This window comes from Morchella importuna (assembly GCF_003444635.1).
Source record: "Morchella importuna strain M04M26 chromosome Unknown Morimp01GS037, whole genome shotgun sequence".
Lineage (NCBI taxonomy): Eukaryota > Fungi > Ascomycota > Pezizomycetes > Pezizales > Morchellaceae > Morchella > Morchella importuna.
The window spans coordinates 294,574-312,138 of NW_025763434.1; the positions used below are offsets into that span (position 1 = coordinate 294,574).

The window sequence follows — 17,565 nt, forward strand, 5'->3', positions numbered from 1 at the left end:
AGGCCTATTCTACAAATCTTTTGCGGTGTTCCCGATATCGGTAGCGGCCTCACTGAACTGAACTTGTGCGCTTTTAGCATCCTTTTTCACTCCCTTCATGTCACAGCCCGCGCAAGCGCACTTCCCGGGTTCGCAAGAGCAAACACCCTCGTTCCCTCCACAAGCACAAGTAGTCTTCTCAGGGCCAACGAACGGGTTTCCATCAGCAGTTGCACCAAGTTCCGCGGAACGCCTATTCTCGCTCTTCCTCAAGTCTGCAAGTCGCTTAGCTTCGTTGTGGATATCAAGCAATGACTTTCCACCAGTTGAATAGAACGAACGGATCTTCTGCCCTGTTGGTGTGCCGAGAGCCTTCTCAAAGTAAGTTGTAAGGGTGTTCTTCGCGCCAAGGGCACGATCGGTGACATGATATTGGGAATCCATGTTCCTGGCTGTAGTGGATGCATGGGTAGTGTTATCGATCGTGCTGAGGGCTTTGTTTAGGTACCCGGTGAAGGTCGCCGAGATTCCATGCTTGGTATCCAATTCAATACCCTTCTGAAGTGCGGTATCGCCAACTACGTACCCATGGCTCAAGTACTCTGCCAGGATTGCTGTACGGGGCTTATCTTCTTGCCTTAGCTGCTCCTCGGTGGTGCCGAAATTCGGTGCGTCTGCGTCGCCACTTGCAACATGCCCACCCGCAATCTCATCGAGAGAGTGTGTAGCTTCGACTTTCACAGGGTTGGGGCCGAGCTTAGTGCCGTCGAGGAGGAGGGCTGTTTTCGCGGCGCTTTCGCGCTCGTAGGTTACAGTTGCGGACTGGGTCGAGTTCGCGTCTGCGGAAGTAGGAGTGATGCTTAGAGAAGTGATTTTGCCACAGAAAGAGAAAAAATCACGAATCTCCTTTTCAGGAGTCGTTGAGGCAATGTTGGAAACGTGAACGGTTTGAGCGTGAGCCATTATTGCAGTTGTGAGAATGGTGGGTCTTGATGGTAGTGGTATAGAGTTGTAATTGAAGAAGCTGTATGGTGATGATTGAAAGAAAGAAAGAAAGGGATAGATTTACGCTGCGAGACTTGATGGTTTTATATCAAAAGCTCATTATGAAGGGCGGGGTAGTACGTCATACGAGTAATTGTGGCGGGGCGGGTTGGCGGGGTGTTCTAGGATGTTCCAGCCACATTGGGAACAGGGGCCTCTTTCACATGCAATTGCCATACAACTGCACTTGGTTCAAAACGTCACTTCACAAAGCACTGCTCAGCCACGGAACGCGTAGTTTTCCTGGCACTGCAAAGAACGTTGCGTGTTGGAGGAATCTTGCTTTGGGGAAGGGAGGTTGCATGACGACGACCGCAAACCTAGTACCCACCAAAAAAGAGTTAATGACTGGTACTCTATATCCAGGATTACTGCTGCGGCGCAGATACGCACGTACTCACCCGCCCCAGGAATGTCAGTCCCCAAATGCAAAAAGTTCGTATGTATGTAGTTGCGTGTATGTACTACGCGTGTAGGGGTAAGTCTGTAGACAGGTGGCGGTGCATTGGGAGGAGATTCCTGAATATTGCTTGTGTGTCACCGCCACCCGTCTACAGACTTACCCTCACAGGCGTAGTACTCGGGTACAAGGGTTGGAACCAGAACATGCAATGAGGTTATTTGTATGGCAGAGCGGCGCCACTCCATACAAATAATCCCTTGCATGTTCTGGTTCTTATTGCTACACCCGAGTACATACTTATCACCATAGAGTTAGTTACACGCACTTAAATCACAAGACCACAACACTACTGAGGGGTTGCTCGTCAAACCCGTCGAGTGATGTTTTGTGATTAAAATCCTTCGCCGATACATCCTACCACGCCAACTACGCTAGAAGCTACCCCCCCTGGCTAGCAAGCAAAATCCATAAGGCTTAATAAATATAAAAGGGCTTCATTCGTAGGTACCAGTATGTACCTACATGTATGCAGCTGGTCGAGTGATAGATTATGTTTTGACGTTTAAAAGCTTCATAACTTTAGATTTCACGGAGCTGGAGCTTCAGGTGAGACTTTATCACCTTATTTACGAATTAATATTTAAAATATCCATATCTTACCCGTAAAATGCGCGTGCATTCGCAACTATAGTTCGAATCTAAAGGCACTGTCCTCACACATGCCCTGCTGTTACGAAAAGCCATCCCCAAGTTCTTTCCAATCTCATAGTGGGACCCAGAGTTGAGGAAGGGAGAGTAACAAAAAAAAGACCCCTGGAATTTTGAACAAGAGAGAAAAAAAAAGGTAAAGAAAATATAAAAAAGAAATACTACAAAATGCACAACGCACCCGTTTTCCCCAATTTTTTTTTCTCGCAAAATATGCTGCACATAGGTTGAAGAAAAAAAAAGAACATTGTTTTTATTTTGGTTCCATAACAGCATCATCCCCACAGCCCCCCGGCCATGTAAGACTTTATGTTTATTTCTTCTTGGCCGCGGTCTCATCCTCCTTAGCCTTAGCCCTCTTCTCCCTCTTACCAAGGTTCCTTGCGTCAGCACGAGCAACACGGAGCTCTCTAAACGCATTGCGGGACTTGTCAGCATCGGTGATGGCGCGCTCAGCGACGGTGTGACGGCCGGGGGTGTTGTCGATAGGGAAGATAGAGGCAACACGAGCGAGCTGCTTAACATCGGCGGTGGCCTCAGCAGAGGCCTCACCAGGCTGAACCTTCTTGGCGTTACGGGGCCACAAGATCAACTTGGACTTGTACTCGCTGAGGCGGGCAACGTTGGCCTGGAGGGACTCGACGCTGGTGTTGCGGCGGCGGTAGTCGACTGGGATACCGATGGAGAGAGCGAGCTTGCGGGGGACCTTGGCCTCCTGTTGGGTGCGTCAGCTACTGTCCCTTGCCCGTCACGAAAACTTGATATCCCAGCTCTCTCTCTTCAGTGGCCATTATATCCCATCTGCTCTTCCTTATATCCAAGCAGCCTCCGGTGGGCTCTTCACGCTTTCCCAATTGACCTCCCTCTCCTTTCATGATTCCCCAAATCCCCAAAAGTCCAATATCCAGAGTGAATATCTCACCTTCAGCTCCTCCAAAGTGAACCCCCTACCGGCACGGACACGACGGTTGTACTTGATGGTTGGGCATCTGACGACAGGCCTTAGGAGATCGATGGGCCTGGGAGCCATAGCAGCGATCTTGGTGAGACGAGCATTTCTGCGGCGGAGCTTGCGTCCCGGCTATATTTCCTCCCAAGCAAAAACCCGTCAGCTTCCCGTGCATTGATTTCCCCTTCTTCAGCTCCCGCAAGCCGTCGAGATGACTAGAAGTGAAGGATTCGGAGGGGGGGTCGGTTCGATAGATATTATTTACTGACCTGGTCGAAGTGGGTCCGCACGCGACGCTGCCAGTCCTTGCGGAAATGGTTGTTGGGGATTTGCTATAATAAACCTTCAATCAGCATTGGTGATTCCTCGGGGGGTAAATTTTCTCGAAATGGCGGGGTATACCTGATTGTGCTTAATGGCCATTGCTACTGTCGATAGAACTCAATGATGTTAGTTATCGTCGGTCGTCGGGTTGGGCGGTTGTTTGGACTGGCGCTGCTGGGTGAATTATTTTTTTGGTGATTCTCCAGGCTAGCTGCGTGTTGGGTGTGTGCGGGACTGCCGGGAGTGGGGGCCAGGGTTTGCCCTAGCTGGTCGGTTACCCTCTTTTCTTGCAAAACATGGATTTCACAACGTCGGCCCTGTGGATTTGTGAATTTAGCGATCGGCCAAATTATTGGATCCGCATGGCGAGAACGATCTCTCTTTTTACGGGATTCAATACCGAAACCTTGAAGATTTTGGCCTCCAATGCCCTGCCTGAAGTTTACTTCAAGGTTAAGCGGGCGCAAGAATTGCTTAGTAACTGCTTTAGTCATCACCGTGCCCAGAGCAATTCAAGGGTAGCTGCGTCTAGGTCAAAGATAGCTCGAGAGGTATGCCCTGGGTTGACATCCTACCCGTACAGAGAGAGCTCTGTTCTATCGGTCACTGACCTTAAATTGACTCTTCGAAACTGACGGTTAAAAATGATAAAATTGAAAAGCCAGAATGGCGAAGCCGAAGAGCTGCAAGTGCGTGAAAGCTGTGTAGCGGCTTCAGAGCCCTACTTTGTACACTTGCAGAAACGCACGAACACTAACTCCAACTCTTTATATTTAACTAGAGTCGACTTTGTGCTTCATGGCGTTGCTAAGCGTATACGTAGCGCAGGTTCAGTCCTCAGTGTGGTCATGGATTACATAACAGCTCAATGAAGTTGATATAACGACGTGACTAGGAGTCCTTTAGGAATTTTCCATTTTATTTGCCAATGACGAACCCCCTTTCCTTCAACAATCTCCCAATTACGCCTTAACACTATGAGTGCTTTCATAATCCCCGTTTATGGGCATTGCCATTAACAGCAGGGCCTAGCAGGCTAATGCCCAATTTTCAAGGTATTGTGGGTTATCACGTAAATTGGTAGAATAACCGGATTCCGAAGCTAAACACTCCAATTGAGCCCATATCAAAACAAGATAATAGAGGCATAAGAAATAACAAAAAATGAAATCTCTTGGCTTGCCTCGTGGTTGTAGAGAAAGGCGCCATTCAAGTTGCAATTGTTTTCCCATAAAAAAAAAAAGCCAGGAGGGGTCATTATGCTCCGATAAAGAAAGATTAAATCCTTCTATCTCAAGAACATACTAGGTAGATTTGATTAACCGGATTTTATATAAGGGACTTGGAGCTTGTCTATATATTGGAAGCCTTCCCGTGGATATTTTTGAAGATTTGTAGGCGTTCAAATGTGGTCTGTAGATCCCCCCAGGGGGTGTCTACAGAGTTGTTGTGAGCCGTTTCTATGCAAGATCTGTAATTTATCTTCAAGGCTTCAGGTTTGAACACCTTCAGAATATCCACGGGAAGGCTTTCATTGTATAACTCCATGTCAAAAATCCTGGGACAAGCCCCCGTAGCAACTCGCGGTTGCGTTGTCCCATGATTTTTGAACGATAACTATACATACTCACGTTTATATAGAGATACATGTATCAAACTGTACCAATTGTAGAATCTATGTCCAAGAGCTGAAGAGAGGAGCACGTCTAGCAAGATTTGATAGTCATTAGTAGAGAATATCTCAACCAATTAGAGCTCCTATTTGACAGAAGACAAAACAGGAAGAGGCATAATATACGTTTAACTACACACAGTCATATATAAAGTGATTCACATCAAATACCAGAAGCCGTAACGTCGTCATGTAAAAGAGGGTAGTACAAACTAGATTAGAAAAACTTTGCCAATCTATGCTATCCCCGTGTGTAGCTATATCCCGGTGCTAGGGTAATGACTTTCTGGCTTCGCTTCGAGGACCACTATATACTACTGATCAGCCAATCCGTCGATGATTCTTTGGGGGGAGATCTATGTGTTACCGGCGAACCCACTCCTATATCTAGTGGTAGTATTTTATTTTGAGGCGTCCGGACTTTTCTGAGATACGGAAAGTTGTTACCTTTTCGTCTGTTTCGGAGTCCCCTCCCTCTGAGAATCTTAGCGTGACCACTTCGGTGCCCCTGCGTCCTGAACGTGCTATTCGTAAAACCGCCCCAAGTCTGAGCTCCACATCTTCTCCTTTACTTGAGTGGAGATTTGAACTTTTCGAGGTGTTGACAGGATCTTACTGGCGAAGGCCAAAGCCACTTTGTCCGGAGTTCTCCTGAATTTGTGACTTACTCCTCTGTCCAGGAGCAGTGCGACCACTTCAGGTGTGCATTCTGCTACTTCTGCCAAATCCAAAGGCGTTTCGCCATCAGATGTTTCTAACTCCAGATCTGCTCCTTTTTTTTCTTCCAAGAGTAGTTCGACCACTTTGGGGTATATATCCTGCTGCTGCTGCTATATGTAAAGCCGTCTCGCCTCCAAATAATCCACAGTTCACATCTGCTCTTTTGTCTAAGAGTAGTTTGACGATTTCATGGTATCCTGATGATGCTGCCAAAATGCAAAGGCGTGTGGCCCCTTACCCTTAGATACTCTGGAATCCACATCCTCTCCTTTGTCTAGGAGTAGTTGTTTGACCGCTTTGGAGAGTCTTGATTTTTACTGCCAAATGCAAAGCCGTTTCGCTATCATGTGTTTCGGAGATCCACTTCCGCTCTTCTCTCCAAGAGTTAGTGCGGCCACTTCGAGGCATTCTGCTGCTACCGCTAAATGCAAAGCCGTTTCGCCGCGGTCTGTTTCGGAATCCATATGTATCTGCTCGTCTGCTTAAGAGCAGCGTGTGACCATCCCGCACTGTTGTGGTGCTGTTGCTAAATGCAAAGCCGTGTGGAACCTCATCCTTTATACCCTTAGCTACTCTGGAGTCCACGTACATCCGCTCCTTTGCCTAAGAGTATAGTAGTTCGACCGCTTTGGAATGTCCTGATCTTGCTGCTAAATGCAGGACCGTGTAGCCATCATGTGTTTCGGAGTCCACACCTGCTCCTCTCTCTCTAGCTAGGAGTAGTGTGATTACTTCGTGGTGTCTTGATGCTGCTGCTAAATTGCAACGCCGTGTATAACTATAGCCATCTTTCCAAGAATATATAGCATGACCACCTCAGCATATCCTGATTTTGCCGCTAAATAAAAAATGCCGTTTGACTAAAAGAAAAAAAAAACCGTGGCGTTGGTGCCCAATCCTCTTAAATTGATAATCATAGCTCTGTTTTGATGTTTTTTTTTTTTTTTTTTTTTTGGCTATAATTCACCGCCGCACATATATATCTACAGTACATCAATACGTGCGGTAGAAGTAGCTCAGCGTATATACAATGAGACTTATATATATCCGCGTTCGATAGCTAGCTCCATTTATTAAATCGGCCGCGCGAGACGTTTAATTTGTTAATATACCAAACTTAGTGATATCGACTTTTTTGACCCCCCTTTCGTGCTGCGCATGCGTTATATATCAGATCATATATGGCTGGCCATGGCAAACTTAATACCAGTATGTACTCCCGTGCAAGGAATAGAGGTTTTCTCTAAGGATATAAGGATGGTTCTCCCCGGCCCAACCGGGCTCCCTCCGCACCCCAAACCCAAAGCTTAAGAACCATGTATGTGCCTCTCTCTCGATTGCAAGGCCCTCCGAAGCTGATCTCTTTCATGAAGCGGGGTCCATCGGCGACTAATAAACGCTTTAAGAACCCTATCCCATCGTTCGATCCTCACTCAGCCCAACTAGCTTCTTTAATTAAGAGGGCCCGGCCACTGGGAGGTCGGCCTAGCCCTCCCTTCGCAGAAACGCAGCGCATAAGGACTCGACATCTGGGGGTGGAATTGGCGCGTTCGGCGCATGCCCACAACCATAGGAATTGAGCTAGCTAGCGCAGCGTTATCGACATCTGTATTTCTCTGATCAGGTCTTCCGCATATATATATATAAATGGCAGTTCTGGGGGTTAAGATCTCGTATATTACGCAACCCAGAGATAACGCCTCCGGAACGGGAGGAGGAGGAGCTCTAGTAGTAGCTCTGGAGCCATATAACCCTGAGGTATAACCACACCTACATATGTAGTTCGTAGACTTGCAATTGTGTTTACTGTGGGCTTTGACATTGATCGGCCAAAATTGGCAAGTTTGACTTGGATAGGCCGGCCGCGGACGATGGGGCAATAAGAATGGTTCTGAAACAGGATTTGTACATACATGAAGGAGAATTCGGATATCAAAATGCAAAACATTCGGTTCTAGATCACGGTGGCGTACATGTGTTTTATGCTCGTGCAGGATGTTTAGTCGACTTTGAGCAACCCCGTCTCCCGTTCGGGGCTAGCTCGACAACTAGTACATGGTGTAGGATGTGACAATGATAGATTCCACCACATTTCTATCCTCCACCTGGTCCCGGGGCCCACAACCACAAAATATCAAACATCGAAAAATCAAAACACTACATGTACCCCACATATAAACAAGGAAGAAAGAAAGAAAAAAAAAGAGGGCCAATTTTTATTTACAGTCCCACGACCAGTCACTGCCCCCCAACAACAACTACTATAGCTACAACTGCCACTAGTACTACAGCTGCTGCCACTGCCAGACTACTACTTCCTATCACGCGCCTCAAAGGGATACTTAAACTCAACCACCTTTTCGAACGGCCTCTCCCTGCCAATCATCCTCTCCTTGTCCCACGGCCTCAGCCTCGTCTCATAGACCTTCACATTCGGGAGGTCCGGCAGCGGCGTCTGCGCGATGATCTCAAAGAGCTTCTTCGGCTTTGTCTTTGTCTCGAGATGCTCAACTACTCCCCCATCCACCACACATTAGCCCTCACCCCCTTCCCACTAGACAAGCACCACCACCACAAAAAACAGCAAGGGAGGAAAAAAAACATACGCAGCTCCGCCACCGTCTTCACCGCGCCCGCCTCCGCATCCAGCATCCTCACCCCCGTAAGCTGCGCCACCCGCTTCACCAGCGCAAACCTCACCTCCTCCTTCACCCCCAGCGCCGCCCAGCCCCTCCTCTCCAGCCCCTCCACCACCCACTCTGCTTGCTCCTCCTCCTCCCCCTGCTGCTGCTCGGCGGGATACACCTCCTCCTCGCTATACGCCCTGACCTCGGCGCCCTCGGCGCCGCCCTCCAGGGTGGCGAGAATGTCCTGCTCGATCTCTGGCGAGCGGAAGTCGAACACGGCGTCGCCGCCGCCGCTGGAAGACACGGTGATGCGCACGCGGGGCGTTAGTTGCTCGGGGCCTGTGTATCTGCTGCTGAAGGCGGACGCGGGGAGGCCGTTGAGGAGTGGGGTGTGCACTTCTATGACGGCGCGGTGCACGGCGCGGACGAGTGCGGAGGGGGAGGTGAATTTTGTGTTGGTGATGAAGCTGTGGTGGTAGTAGTCCGCATGAGCACATACACATACATACACACAAACAGGGAGAGAGAGAGAGAGAGAGCAATTGAAATTGGGGGTGGGGGGACAGGGCAGGGGAGGGAAGGGGAGACATACACAGGCACATCCCACTCCTCCAGAGCCGGGTCCAGCCCCACGACGGGGAGATCGCGGGCATCGAGCGCCTCGACGTAGCCGGGGATGTCAGACGGTTTTCTGGCGGCGGGTGGGGCGGCGGCGGCGGCGAGCTGCTGGTCGGCCTCTTCGGGCTGGGGCACGGCGCCGGGCCGCCAGAGTTTGTTGCGGAGGCGCTCGGTGAAGGAGAGTTTTGGCGGGGGAGGGGGGGCGGCGCCCTTGGTTGCGTAGAGGCGGCGGGTTGTGGGCACGGCGCGGGCGTGGGCGTGGGCGCCGCGGACGGCGGATGCGAGCCGTGGTGCTGCGGCGCGGTACATTGTTTTGTGTTGTGTGGATGGGTGGTTGTGGTGGGCGGGGTTGGGCAGAGGGAGGGAGCGCGTGGTGGTTGCGGTGGGTGCGGTTGCTGGGAGGAAGTTTTTTGAGGCTCTTGATGCCTGTTGCGGTTTAGGTCCGATGGGACGGGGAAGGAACATGTAAAAGGAAAGAGGTTTTGTAACAACTGCAATTAAGACGCAGTATTGCCATTTCTATATTACAGAGCGCAGAATTCAATCTTCTCCCCCCAGGTATCATTTCCGTACATTTTCCCCCTTCCTGCACGCCAATTGCTCCTAAATCCCCACATACTCTACGTAGACAAGGCTATTCGCCTTCACACAGATCCTCCAGCAGCTCCACAACGCGCCTCCTCAGCGCCTGCAGCTGCTCCGCGTCCTCCTTCTCCTTCTCCGGCAGGCCCGCGCGGCAGAAGAACGGGATGCCCATCGCGGCAAACTCGGAGGCCATGTGCTTGACCATCTCCTCGCTGCGGGTGTGCACCTTCTGGTCAAATACCCGCAGCTCTTCCTTCTCGCTCTCGGGCGTCTGGGGGTGTTAGTTAATTATGTAGCTGGACGGGGGGTGAGGGTTGGTGTATGTATAGGTGCTTACGGGGAGATTGCTGGTGGCGGTGGTGGGCATTGTACCGAGCCCCCTCCTGAGCGCGGTGTTAGTGCTGCAAGACTCGTGGGATGGTAGGAGGAGGGCTTACAGTAGTTCGGCGACCCTCTTGCTACTCTCCACTCTGGCCTCATGTTTCCTGACGAGCTCCTCTCTCGCAACCCACCTGTCCAGGTCTGTCAGTCAGCCAAACCACACAACCCCCCTCTCCAACCCTCCCAGTGCAAAACCCACTCACCACTGCTTCTCATGGTCATGCTGATGCCTCTTCATCTACAAACACCCCCTCCCCCCCCCCCAACATAAGCCACTGCCTTCCACTCGCGCCGCTCTCCCCCCCAAGCGCACTTGAACACCCCGTAGAACATACGCACCTTCTTGATCTGCGCCATGACCTCCTCGTTCCTGTAGATGGTGTTCATGACATACTTGAGCGCCGCCGGCCAGTCCGTGATACTCTTCGGGTCCACCACCGCCGTCGCTGCTGGCGTCACGGGTATGGGCGCTGGGGGCTGCTGGAAGAAGGGCGAGCCACCGTGGAGCCGCGGGTCTGCGAATTGCGGCCTGGAGTGAGGTGGTGGTGTTGGTGGTGGTGCGGGTGGTGCGGGTGGGGGAGGTGGGTGGTGTTGGTTTGGGCGAGGATGCTGAGGAGACGGGTTACGTCGGCGTTTACGTTCATGGTATGTATGGATGTGTGGGAGGGGCGAGGGAAGGGGGTGAGGGAGGGAGGGAGGGAGAGGGTATGGGCTGCTGGGGACGGGGGGGAAGGTGTGAAGGTGAAGGCTTAAGGAGCGTGTGTGCACGTAGAGTAGAGCTGTTACAGTGGACGTGAACTGGGCGTGAGTATGTACTGAATTGTAATTGTTGTAGAAAAGAAGGATAGAACTACACTGTCACACCTGGCTGGCACTGCTAGAATACTGCTCCTGCTTGCTGCTTGCTAGCCATCCACCGCTCATCCGTGGTGTCTCTCTCTGTCTCTGTCTGTCACGCAAGAACGGAGTGAGTGCTAACTTCACCTCGCCCTCGCCCTCGCCTATCGCTTATCGCTTACACCCGACGCCCCCGAACACCCCAAGCACGCTAGCCCGCACCCGCCACTAGCGTCACGCAGAGGTCACGTCAGATTTCCACCATCGCCCAATCACCATCACCCCACCAAAAAAAGTTATCACCACCGCTCGCTCGCTCCTCCTCTCCAGATCATCCCCTCCATCCAACCCAACCCATCGGAACGATACAAAAAAAACGAAACAACCTTTCTTCCCCCAAAACGTTTTCCAAAACCTACATACAGTCCCCCGCCCAAACCCAATAAAACAAAATAGAATACAAATAAAATAGAAAAAACCAACCCAATCCGCACAATGGCACCCCCGCGCTCCGTGGCAGATGCCACCCGCTTCACCGCGACCGGACCCCACGCCTTCACCCGCGCACCCCCCACCAGCGGCAGCAGCGGCGGGGGGGGCGAGACGCCGCAGCAGCGCGTGGCCCGCCTCCGCGAGGCCGCAAACAGGGCAAGGATGGACCAGGTCGGCATGTTTGACCGCATTGTGGACCGCGGCCGCGTCTGGGCCGACAGGGCCCACAAGGTTGTTGCCATTGGGCTGATTGGCGCTACAGGTGGGTTGGAAATTTTCTTTCTTTCTTTCTTTGCTAGATGTGGATGTGATGTGGATGGGGCGAGAGAAGATGCTAATTGGATTGGCGTGGTGGTGGTGGTGGTGGTGGTAGTGCTCTGCGGTGGTATCACGATCTATGCGTTTACAGACATGGTGATGTTTGCACGGAGGAAGAAGCGGGCATACGTACCTCCCCCCTCCCCTCCCCACAATCCCCTCACCAATTCTAACCCCCCCCCCTAGGCCGAAGAGCAACGCCACCTCCACGCAACCCAAAAAGAGTCACAAATCCTCGCCGCCGTCGCCGCAGGCACCGACGAAGCCACCGCCCGCCACGAAGCCGACCTCGCCCACGAGATCCGCAAGGGCAAGCCCGTCACCACGCGGCTGAAGGAGTGGGCGCTGAGCGGGCTCACGCCGCCAGAGAAGGAGGCGGTCGCTGTTGATGGCCGCCAGATTGCCGCTGCCGCTGCCACTGCTGCTGCCGGCGGGGTGACGGCTGTTGGTGGTGGTGGTGATGGTGGTGGTGGTGGTGTGCCGAGGGAGGAGATCCTGGATAGGCCTGGTGCTGATGATCTGGTGAAGGGGGGGAAGGCGCAGGGGGGAGCACGGGTATGTTGAGTAGCATCACGGGGTGGTGGAAATGAGCGGCTGCAAGTGCGGTTGTAATTGCAATTGCAATTGGGGAATGGAGTGAGTGGGTGAGTGAGTGCACCCATCTTTGTGTGTGTGTGCGCGAGAAAGAGAGAGAGCAGCACGGGGCGAGAAAGGGGGGGGGGGGGGCGTTCGGTTGTGTACAGGAGGACTTGCTGGGGTGACGGGGAACTATGCATGAGGGTGAAAAATAAATTCATGGCTGCTTTTTTTTTGTTGTATATTTTTTTTTCTCTCTCTCTTTCGCTTCTTTTGTGGCTCCCTCGTTCGGATTGTATATAAGACTAATTTCTGCCCTGGTTTTAAAATAAAAAAAAAAAGAGTGGGCTACCAGCTTTTTGCCCGCCCCCCCCCCCCCCCTCCCCAGCACTAAAGATATGGAGAAATTATAAAAAGGTTTACTTCGACGTTTGGCTGTTAATTAGTACTTGCAATATATAACGGGAAATATTGTGTAGCCCGTTCATGACAGGCGTGGTCATGATTGAACGACAGGTATTAAACAAAAAAAAAAAAAAATCGAACGACAGGTGTGGTCTTTCTGGGCACCGAGTGATTGTGCATGAACATAGCCCAAAACCTTGGCCTAGGTGTCAATCATAATCTTACCGAATCCGGTTCCGGTTCCATTTCTAGATAGCTCTGATATTCTACGCTTCTACCAAATATATATATCCTTCACCCGCAAGATGCTTCCAAAAAAAAAAAAAAAGTCTATATAACTATATAAAAACCAAGTCCCTATCCCACCCTTCAAAGCCTCGCCAAGGTCCCATCCGTCTTAACCCTAATTAAATGATCCCTCGATATCTCCTTCACGCTCTTACTCCCCGCCAGGCTCATGCACAGCTTAAACTCCTCATACAGCAATTTCAGTGCCAGCTCCACCCCGGCTTGTCCATCGTACTACATTACACCGCCCGTGTCAGTCTCTCTGCGGCAATAAGAAAAGAGGGAGGAGAGAGAGAACATACCGCCAACCCCCACAACGGGATCCTCCCAATCCAGCAGCAATCCGCCCCCAGCGCTAGCGCCTTGAAGATATCGGTGCCCCGCCTGATGCCGCCGTCGATATGGACGGGGATCCTGCCCGCGGCGGCGGCAACACATTCTGGTAGTGCATCGAGGGTGGATGTGACGCCGTCGAGTTGTCGGCCTGGCGGTAGCGGTGGGTTAGGCATAAGACACTAGTAACATAGTTGGCCAGCCAGCCAGAATTACGTTACTCACCTCCATGATTCGAGATTATAATTCCGTCGACGCCGTGCTGGACCGCGAGTAGCGTGTCTTCGGCCGTTAGGATGCCCTTAACCCAGATTTCGAGCTTGGTGATGCTGCGGAGCCATTGGATGTCAGTTTCCCAGTTGAGGGATGCATCTACACGCGAGTTAGGTGCTATCGTTTTACCGCTCTTTTTATAGGGGTGAGTAGGAGGTAGTTACCGTTGACATTACCCTGGGGGAGGATAGAGTCCACCCCCGCCCCCGCTGCCGGCGGCTTGCCTTTATCCCCGCCGTGCGCCTTCGTCTCGTTCTCGGAATAGACAGCCACGTCGCCCGGGTTCTCAAAGTTCAGCAGCTGCAGGTGCGGCGGCAGCTTAAAGCGATTCCGGACCTCGTTGATGCGGCGGCCGAGGTATGGCGTGTCGACTATGTGTTATGCCCAGCACTGCATGAATATCACCCGGCACCGGCCACGATGAGTGGGTTATACATACCGGTAAGAAACACCGCCTTGAATCCAGCACCTAACTAAAAATTAGCTCTCCACATTTCTACAGGCGAAGAAAATTAAAGAAAGAAACGCACGTTCCGCCCTCCGCACCAGCACCTCGCTCGTCTTCCGGTTCTGGAACACATACAGCTGTATCGCATAGTCGATGGCGCCCGCGCCCTGTGCCACCACGTCTTCCATCGACGATGTCGAGAAACTGCTCAAACCCACCGCAACGCCGGCGTTTGCAGCGGCCCGCGAGATGCCGACTTCGCCGGATGGGTGGGCGAGCTTTGCCATTGCGGCGGGCGCAATGCAGAGCGGAAATGAAATCTATATATATATTCATAAGTACGCGGTAATTTTTTAACTGTGTGTATTGGAGCCGAAGAACTGGTGGAGGTGGTTTTTTTTATATATATACGCACTTTCTTTCCCCATAGCTGCGTGGAGGTGTCGATTCGGCTGACGTCCTTAAGCACGCGGGGACGTAGCCTGTAGCGGTCGAATGCGGCGAGGTTGTCGCGGAGACTATAGCTATTTATTAGCTACTTTTACATATCGGCAGCGCTCTAGATATTTCAGTCTACCGGAAGAGCTACTAACGTTATCTCACGATCAGAGCCCGAGTTATAGTACTCGCGGGTCATCTTATCCATTTTCTCCATTGCAGCAGCCTCCAGCTCTGCAATTGAGAGCACCTCGAGATTGGACATTTTGGCGTTGATGTATGTAGATATCGTTATTTCTGTTTCCCTCAGCACCTGGCTATCCTCGGTTGTGGAGTTGCTTGATACGTGGAGCTATGATAGATATCTACCCGCAGCCGGGAATGGCTGGCTTGGCAGGCAACTGCAACTGCCTGCATTGCACTAGCTGCGGCTTCATGGAGAATCACTCGGTGATCGGCGGTGGGACTTTCAAGGCATCGGCCGAGGGTGCCAAGGAGCAGCTTGGTTTATACCTGCTCGGTGATATCTATACTATATGTTCCTGGTAAACGTAAGCAAGTTGATATATATGCATGAAACAGAACAAGGCGCGGAATCATGACTTATCACTCGTTCCGCGAACTGCCAGGGACGCGCAGAGACGGGGCTTGGGTCTTGGGGCTTGCTGGTACAAGTGTAGTACTTAGAAGTGCGGAAGGACCAAAGAATTGTACTTACCTCCTCTAGCACCGCTGTTCGCACGGAACCTTTCGTGCAAGCACTCTCCCCACATGCACACCTATCTAAATATTAATACCACACCACATGTGTAGTCCGCGGGGCCGAGTTGATAGAACCTTAAACATTGGAGTTCAGGCATCCGAGGAAAAGAAAAGGAAGGGGAAAGAAGAAAATCCTTCACGTGAACATTGAAATTTACCACCTGCCCTAAATAATAATCAAATCTCCCAAATCGGTCATCAATTGTTACACAGAGCAACAAATACCCCACTCACTGGAAGTCACGATGAACAATTGTGTAAGTCAGCCTTGTCATATAACACTGTAAGCTGAGTTCTCAGTATGTATTGGTATCTCGAGACTTGGTGGAGGGGTTGATTCAGCTCAGAATATATCCCTAGAGTACACACGTGCGCACTCCAACCCTGGAGGTATGAAGTCATATGCCGGAACCTACCTTTGGAAAATCATGTCCTATACGGGCCCTTACATCTGGATCTCATCATTCAATATGCAGTCGGCCCATTCAGGAACCACCTCGGCCAGCATAACAGGGTAGTGCGGGCCAGTATTCAACAAAAATATAGATAGAGCATGAGCATCAACATGCGTACCTAATTAAACGCATGCCTCATGCTAGCTATGCGTTTGATACCGAGAAACCTCATATCGAAGCTGCCATTCTGGGCTGTACGGTATGCATGTACTTTGGAGAGGAACGCTTTATAGTAGGTACCAGGTATACATATGTGTGTGTACCCGTTTACCACGAAAAGAACCAGAAAATGCAAGTGACGGAAACAGGGATAGTTTGTATGAGAGATCACCGCCACTCCATACAAATAATCCTTGCCCTGAGCAACTGCATTTTCTGGTTCTTTTCGTGGTAAACAAGTAGATCCAAGGGCCTGGTCTGGTACCTATCTACCAGATAATCGAGGATCTCCAAGATACAAGTCCTTGCCAAGCTGCCTGTCACCCCGTGATGCATATGTGACACATCACAAAATTAAAAATCCATGAACTGAACGACCAACGCCACCAACTTCTCTTCTCACAAGTTGAGGGCACTTTAGCCGCCTTCTCAATCTGCAGCCCTTTTTATGTAATTGTCTACTGGGGGGCTTGCGCGGGGTGGAAAACCGTGTAAGGAGATTATCTACGAATCAGACAAGTCATGAGTGATTCGCTGTTATAGCCGAACTCTCCAAAAAGTAGTTGGGACAAGGAAATTTGCTGCGAGTAAGTACTTTCGTATTCGCGTCTTTGGGTAGTCAAGTAATTGTAGCCCCGATGAAAATTATGTCTATCGATTGGACGGGCCCCCGATAGGTCTTTAATTTATATCAATATCTAAGGAGATGCCCAATAGATATATTGAACCCGCAACAAATATTTCCCAAAGTGTACTACCGGACCATTCAAATCCAACCACAGAATCTTCATAGCAGAAGCAGATGTGTTTAATATTTCAGAAGCAGCTATGCGCCTTGTCAAGACTCTTGGCCATTGTAAACCCCAACAAAATGATAGTTAGTATTGGACGATCCTCCTGGTGGTTAACGTCTAGATTATTCTTACTCTTAATCGCCGACCCTAATATTGATTAGTAAATCCATGTAGATACATAGAGTATGTACCTACAGTATATCTTACATCAGTTATGAGTATCGGATTAGAACTCAGTTGTACTCGGTGTTGACTAGGCGATTCCAAGCCGTGATACTCAAAAAACCAGGACCACCGGTTTATTTGAATCATGATGATGATGGTGGTGATGATAATGTATTAGGACTCCGGCACTTTCTAGATATCATCACTCAACCAATCTGATGTGCTGGGGCCATTGTATTTACATACGGGTACGTCGAGTGTAGGCATCCGGTCCCGCTAGGGTTTGACCACTGGTATCAATCATTATGGACCATATCGATAAGGTGGCACTTGCGCACAGAGTATCCCTCGAAGATCGTACTCTGGATAGGTACCAGGCCATTGGTTGTGCAGCATTCAGTCGTATCAAAGATGACCTATATATGACAGAGGCTCGGGATATAAAATGACACAAGTGATACTCCAGATAGGAAGCCCTCGAGGGGGCGAATATCCTTTGTAGAATTACCTGGGTATCGAGCACTCGCATACGGGCCGGAACCGACACTGGCCGTCAGCTGGTCAACTTTTCAGTGCAATCATCATCAAGCTTTGATGTAATCGCACTAGCCCAAGCTAGGCTAAAGATTTCCATTAGGCAGGGGTAGATCTTGGCGCGCTATTCAACGCGAAAAGCTCGCAGCCTTTAACACGAAACACAAAGTCCAGCCCCCTGATGAGTCGTGAAAAAAGGGCTGCACAAATAACTCAGCGGTCTCTGAAAATCCCACATGTGCAGGGAAGCGAGGAAGCGATAAGCCCTTGTGGTACAT

General features: G+C 50.7%; 7 protein-coding genes across 7 annotated transcripts; 1 reads left to right on the plus strand and 6 right to left on the minus strand.

Annotated features, from left to right (window-relative positions):
* Nucleotides 1–9: 9 nt before the first annotated feature.
* Nucleotides 10–942, minus strand: LAJ45_09584 (uncharacterized protein; the record flags this gene model as incomplete). Its single annotated transcript, XM_046119125.1, has 1 exon — nt 10–423. The coding sequence occupies one exon, from the start codon at nt 421–423 to the stop codon at nt 10–12; it is 414 nt and encodes a 137-aa protein (XP_045967695.1).
* Nucleotides 943–2,447: 1,505 nt separating this feature from the next.
* LAJ45_09585 (uncharacterized protein) lies at nt 2,448–3,506 on the minus strand (the record flags this gene model as incomplete). The annotated part of the gene is made up of 4 exons (XM_046119126.1): nt 2,448–2,849; nt 3,057–3,215; nt 3,353–3,415; nt 3,486–3,506. The coding sequence occupies 4 exons, from the start codon at nt 3,504–3,506 to the stop codon at nt 2,448–2,450; spliced, it is 645 nt and encodes a 214-aa protein (XP_045967696.1).
* A 4,604-nt stretch (nt 3,507–8,110) lies between these two features.
* Nucleotides 8,111–9,353, minus strand: LAJ45_09586 (uncharacterized protein; the record flags this gene model as incomplete). The annotated part of the gene is made up of 3 exons (XM_046119127.1): nt 8,111–8,310; nt 8,406–8,893; nt 9,019–9,353. 3 exons carry the CDS (start codon nt 9,351–9,353, stop codon nt 8,111–8,113), a joined length of 1,023 nt encoding a protein of 340 aa, XP_045967697.1.
* Nucleotides 9,354–9,678: 325 nt separating this feature from the next.
* LAJ45_09587 (uncharacterized protein) lies at nt 9,679–10,654 on the minus strand (the record flags this gene model as incomplete). Its single annotated transcript, XM_046119128.1, has 6 exons — nt 9,679–9,900; nt 9,967–10,012; nt 10,067–10,141; nt 10,214–10,248; nt 10,350–10,490; nt 10,637–10,654. The coding sequence occupies 6 exons, from the start codon at nt 10,652–10,654 to the stop codon at nt 9,679–9,681; spliced, it is 537 nt and encodes a 178-aa protein (XP_045967698.1).
* Nucleotides 10,655–11,342: 688 nt separating this feature from the next.
* LAJ45_09588 (uncharacterized protein) lies at nt 11,343–12,221 on the plus strand (the record flags this gene model as incomplete). The annotated part of the gene is made up of 2 exons (XM_046119129.1): nt 11,343–11,786; nt 11,844–12,221. The coding sequence occupies 2 exons, from the start codon at nt 11,343–11,345 to the stop codon at nt 12,219–12,221; spliced, it is 822 nt and encodes a 273-aa protein (XP_045967699.1).
* A 786-nt stretch (nt 12,222–13,007) lies between these two features.
* On the minus strand, nt 13,008–14,683 carry LAJ45_09589 (uncharacterized protein; the record flags this gene model as incomplete). Its single annotated transcript, XM_046119130.1, has 8 exons — nt 13,008–13,160; nt 13,229–13,410; nt 13,485–13,631; nt 13,697–13,903; nt 13,972–14,001; nt 14,063–14,300; nt 14,396–14,498; nt 14,574–14,683. 8 exons carry the CDS (start codon nt 14,681–14,683, stop codon nt 13,008–13,010), a joined length of 1,170 nt encoding a protein of 389 aa, XP_045967700.1.
* A 1,927-nt stretch (nt 14,684–16,610) lies between these two features.
* Nucleotides 16,611–17,057, minus strand: LAJ45_09590 (uncharacterized protein; the record flags this gene model as incomplete). Its single annotated transcript, XM_046119131.1, has 4 exons — nt 16,611–16,735; nt 16,784–16,790; nt 16,935–16,945; nt 17,000–17,057. 4 exons carry the CDS (start codon nt 17,055–17,057, stop codon nt 16,611–16,613), a joined length of 201 nt encoding a protein of 66 aa, XP_045967701.1.
* Between the last annotated feature and the right edge of the window lie 508 nt (nt 17,058–17,565).